This window comes from Rosa chinensis, chromosome 3, assembly GCF_002994745.2.
Source record: "Rosa chinensis cultivar Old Blush chromosome 3, RchiOBHm-V2, whole genome shotgun sequence".
In the NCBI taxonomy this organism is placed as follows: Eukaryota; Viridiplantae; Streptophyta; class Magnoliopsida; order Rosales; family Rosaceae; genus Rosa; species Rosa chinensis.
The window spans coordinates 49,628,950-49,633,543 of record NC_037090.1 but is presented as its reverse complement, the minus strand read 5'-3'; the positions used below and the strand labels follow the sequence as shown (position 1 = coordinate 49,633,543).

Below are 4,594 nucleotides of genomic sequence, written 5' to 3'. Positions count from 1 at the left end.
ACTGAACTACACAAAAGTTAATAAAACAATAGCAGAAAAAGGTGAAAATTGAAGTGGAATGGGTAGGGAACAATCTCTACATACATTCATGATATAGAAGAATTTAGAACTGATCTTATCCTAGAATTTCACAGAATTTAACTATTAAAAAGCAGTCCAAATATACATTTAAATTCAATTTGTAGTATGTAGTTCAATAGTGAAAACATAATGCACTATGATTACACATAGCAACTTACCCAAATTCTAATTCACTCAAACAGCAAAGAAGCTGCTTCCTTTAAGCACAGACAACCTAACCTCCAAAATCACAGTTCAAAGCATCAATACGAAGTCGAATTCCACTATAAATTTCTTTGCAACTGAAAATCAAACCATTTGCATTCAATTTTTTGTGAATTTAACTACTTTTACACAAAAGCTCAACCAAAAAACTTCTCTTTTGAATCCTGAGAAAGATAAAATATGCAATGACGAAAGTATTTTCCCCTGTATTCATTCCATACAGGATAACGAAAACTAAAATCTTTCAACATTAGTGAAATAACCGTATGATTGATTCTATGATTGGCTGCCCAAATCAGATTAAGAACCAGATCTCTTTCATTTGTTTTACTTTACTCTTTCTGTCTAACAGCGTTAAAAAAACCTGTTGTTCTTGCAATTATTCAAAAGCTAGAACAGAGGCTACACCAAAAAACGAAATTTCATATATGAACTATGAACTTCGATTAACAAAACAAAGAAACAATAAAAGGTTTTGTCTTGAAAGATTATAAAAGCTGATAAATCAATTACTACAACTGAAAACATGAAAACGAAAAGTGAATTAAAGGTAATCACATTGGGTATATGAACAAAAGATGAACAACTATGATATGCATCTTGATTTTGCTTGGTTGAAATCTTACCAAGCTTTTACTGTTCTTGATTTTGATCGTTGAGGTTGACTTTGACTAACAGTGAATCGAGATGGTGATAGCGGCTCCCCGAAGATGGAAAGAATCAACTACTTTCTTTATATATCACAATGAATGCCAACATGTAAATTGGCAAAAAATGAGTGCAAGGTTGTAATTCTTAAGGTCATTCCTTCAAATACTATTTCTATTCAATTTGAACTATTCCATCTGAAGTGAGAGCTATGAAGATCATGAGGTACCTGGACTTGAGATTATACAAATCTCTTCGGCATGATCTAACAAATTTGAGGAGCCGATGTTGCTAAGAATCCTCAGGGGCAGATACCCAATCTTAATTCTTGTCAGAGAAAAACATGAAAATTGTTAGCAAAATCAATATTGTGTTTAATCAATATCTCCGAGCCCAAATCCTAAATCAATCACATATGAAGATTTAAATTGATTTTGAAGATTTTTTTGTGGAAAAATCAATTAGATACCTCTTAAAATGAAGAAGATCGTCATCTCCAGAAAGCTCGAGCTTTGTCTATCTTCGAGGAAGCTCAATAACCTCGTGCCGATTGATCAAATGCAGGTTAGAGACGGAATATTGATTTGAGAGGGAAATCAATCCCTTTGCCACAGAAATCAATATTCCTTGCCGCGTATCTAATCAAACCCTCCAGTTGCTAAATATCTGCACCACTGTCAAGTTGATAAGGAGAAGCGAGAGAGCGAAAAAACCTGAATCTTCTGGAGTTCTGGCAATCTATTGTCGGCGGGTGTTTATAAAAGACTGATAATTTAAGAAATAATTAAGGGCAAAAACGTCATTTACTTCGGGCTTGACTGAATAGTGCGACGTGGTGAATGAATAGTGCAGCGTGAATGAATAGTTGACGCCCTATCCATGAATAAACACTACATATAATGAATCTTTTTATTTTCAATATTAATTCATCCACTACATTTAGTTGTACAAATTCTATTACCAACATCAGAATTCACATCACCACCAAAATCTCTCTGAACGCTCTTAACTCGCGTGTGATACTGAGCATATAAGCTACAATTTGAACTTTTAAAGGCAGCAGCTTTCACAAACCGATTCTTTTCCATCACTGCCAATTGACAGGCTACAAATGAAATTTAAAAAGGACATCAATTGAAGTAGCAATCTAAAACATTAATCTTGCAAAATGATCATAAATTCATACCCTGTTTTTGTTTTCGTGATTGCATTTGCCGATTTGTTTGTTTGTTTGAAAAAGTCTCATGAACTTCATCAGTACAATCTTGATGATCATGCTGTTCTATAACCCTTTTTTCCCTTGTCCACGGAATCCTTGGTGCCATGACTGCACACAACAGTATAAGTTGCTTGAAGCATGCAACATAGTTAGATATATATATATATATATATATATTTAAACAATCATATATACATATCCATACATATATATAGATTAAATTAATAAACCAAAATCTTGCTAAATTTCAAAAACGTTACCTAAATTTGAAGTAGATAAACAATGTAACACCAAACTATTCCTCGAATCTGCAGAATGAAAACAATATCCTTTATTATTCAAGATCCTATCTAACTCTTTCTGGAAAAATTTTGTTTACATAAATTTTATTTTCGTACCAACATAGGCACATATATGCTCTATTAACTATCTGATAATTTATTATCTATGTTACCAATAAAAGCAATTATAACAATTAAAAATAACAATAACCACACATAATAACTTCATTCATACCTGAATAAAAGCAAAACACTGAAACACCAGCAAACAACAGATTGAGGAACAATAACAAAACAATCAAAGACAGAGTCTTTCGCATCAAATCTGCAACAATAAACCCAACATCTATTCATAACACACTCATTTGACCATAATGAATTACACACCACAATCAACAACTACCAACCTAACAGTAAAGAAATAAAAATAAATAAAAACAATATGAAAGAAAGAAACAAACAAACAGTACCTACAGTATAATTTCTCACATTTACAAAATCAATTAATTCCACTATTCTATCCAAATTCTCTATCAAATCTTTGATAGCAATATAATTCCTTACATTTACAAAATTATCGAACCTCTGATATCAAACTCTAGATCAAAAAGAAAGAGCAAGATTCACCATTACCTGTCACCCACAGATCCAAGATTGGAATGGTTTCGCTTTTCTCCCTTCTATCAATTCTATCACATAAAAACAAACCCAATTAATCCAACATTCATCATTACTTTTTATCTACAGAAACCAAAAACCCCAAACTCACACTTACAACCACTAACTAAACCAAGAAAAAAAGAACAAAATCAAACAAAAAAACAGCAGTATCCCAGAGGAGGCAAGAGCAGTGAGATTTGCAAAAAAAAAAATCACTTGACATAAGAGGAGATAACGAACAGAAAGAAAGAGGAGATAACGAACAGAAAGAAAGAAAGAAAAAACAACAATTCCCAAATTAGAACACCAAAACTCATATCAGTTCAAAACCAACAAAAACCAAAAACCCAATAAACACCAAACACAAAATATAAGAAAAAGGATAGCAGAAGAAGACTTCCAGACCCAAGGACGAAACAACCAAATTCAAGAGATTAAATGAAAAATAGACACGATTATCTCCATCATAGCACAAAACCTCTCACCTGGTTGGTCTAGCACGATTATCTTCAAGACCTAAGCACGATTGGTTTAGTTGTCACAGATCACCTACCCAAACACGATCAATTATTGGCAAATCTCACATCAAATCAGAGAATCAAAATTCCAAATTCTATATCAAATCTGGGAGATGAGATTTGAAGAGGGAAGAGCAGATGATTCATGATTACCTTTTATTGACAGATCGAAGATTGGAAAGAGCTAAATCCACTCCCTTCTATCGTGTCAAAACAACGGCAAACCTCTATGAAATTCACTCCCTTCTATCGCGTCAAAACAACGCCCGACCTTTTAACCCGCAGTGGCAGCCGGTAATTGATGGAACACAAAGGGCAAAACTGTCTTTTCACACGCTTATGAACAGTTGTCAATAGTATGAACAGTATAACAGTGGATTCTAGGGCTGGGCATGGGACGGGACGGGACGAAATTCTGGTGATCCCGGTCCCGGACCAGGAAATAAAACTCGGGACGGGACGGGACGGTATGGCACTTTTTGAGAATTGATCCCGACCATCCCGAACCCGAACGGGACCGGGCCGGGATCGGGACGGGACCGGGACATCCCGAAAGAAAGGAAAAAAAAAAAAAAGGTCTCCTGCAATTTCCCTAATTTCTGCAATTCCTGCAATTTCTGAACTCCAAATCATGCCAAATCAATCCACTCGTATATTAACTTCACCAAATCAATCAATAACAAATCAATACACCAGAATAGTAGCCACATCAGTTTCAAATCAATACACCAAATCAATAAATACCAAATCAATGCACCAGATTAATAGCTACAGTAATTTAAATCAGTGCACCGAATCAATCAATACCAATTTAATACACCAGAATGGTACTCATCCATCTCCTTCTTCCCACGACCCAAACCCCAAATCCAACTTCAGAATGCAGATGGAGATGAACCTTCGATCATGAGAGCCACCCCTAGGACCCATGACCCAACCCATGGAGATCGCTCCGGCACCGCAATAGTCCGCAGATCAGGACA

The 4,594-nt window shown here is 35.0% G+C and overlaps 1 protein-coding gene across 4 annotated transcripts; it reads right to left on the bottom strand.

Moving 5' to 3' along the window:
* Positions 1 to 454: 454 nt before the first annotated feature.
* Positions 455 to 3,972, bottom strand: LOC112191909. Of its 4 annotated transcripts, XR_005808614.1 has the most exons (10): positions 3,765 to 3,963; positions 3,579 to 3,642; positions 3,067 to 3,122; positions 2,669 to 2,758; positions 2,413 to 2,460; positions 2,120 to 2,260; positions 1,403 to 1,607; positions 1,163 to 1,260; positions 912 to 1,016; positions 455 to 803 (listed from the first exon to the last, which is right to left on the bottom strand). XR_005808614.1 is itself a non-coding variant. In XM_040516837.1 (8 exons), exons 4-8 carry the CDS (start codon positions 2,751 to 2,753, stop codon positions 1,592 to 1,594), a joined length of 426 nt encoding a protein of 141 aa, XP_040372771.1. In that variant the 5' UTR covers positions 2,754 to 2,758; positions 3,067 to 3,122; positions 3,579 to 3,642; positions 3,765 to 3,972; the 3' UTR covers positions 1,572 to 1,591. The 4 variants fall into 4 exon arrangements, 2 of the variants coding, with proteins under 2 accessions (XP_040372771.1, XP_040372772.1); XM_040516837.1 differs by lacking the exons at positions 455 to 803; positions 912 to 1,016; positions 1,163 to 1,260 and adding an exon at positions 1,895 to 2,038 and having other exon boundaries at positions 1,572 to 1,599; positions 3,765 to 3,972; XR_002933046.2 differs by lacking the exons at positions 455 to 803; positions 912 to 1,016; positions 1,163 to 1,260 and having other exon boundaries at positions 1,539 to 1,599; positions 3,765 to 3,967.
* Positions 3,973 to 4,594: the final 622 nt, after the last annotated feature.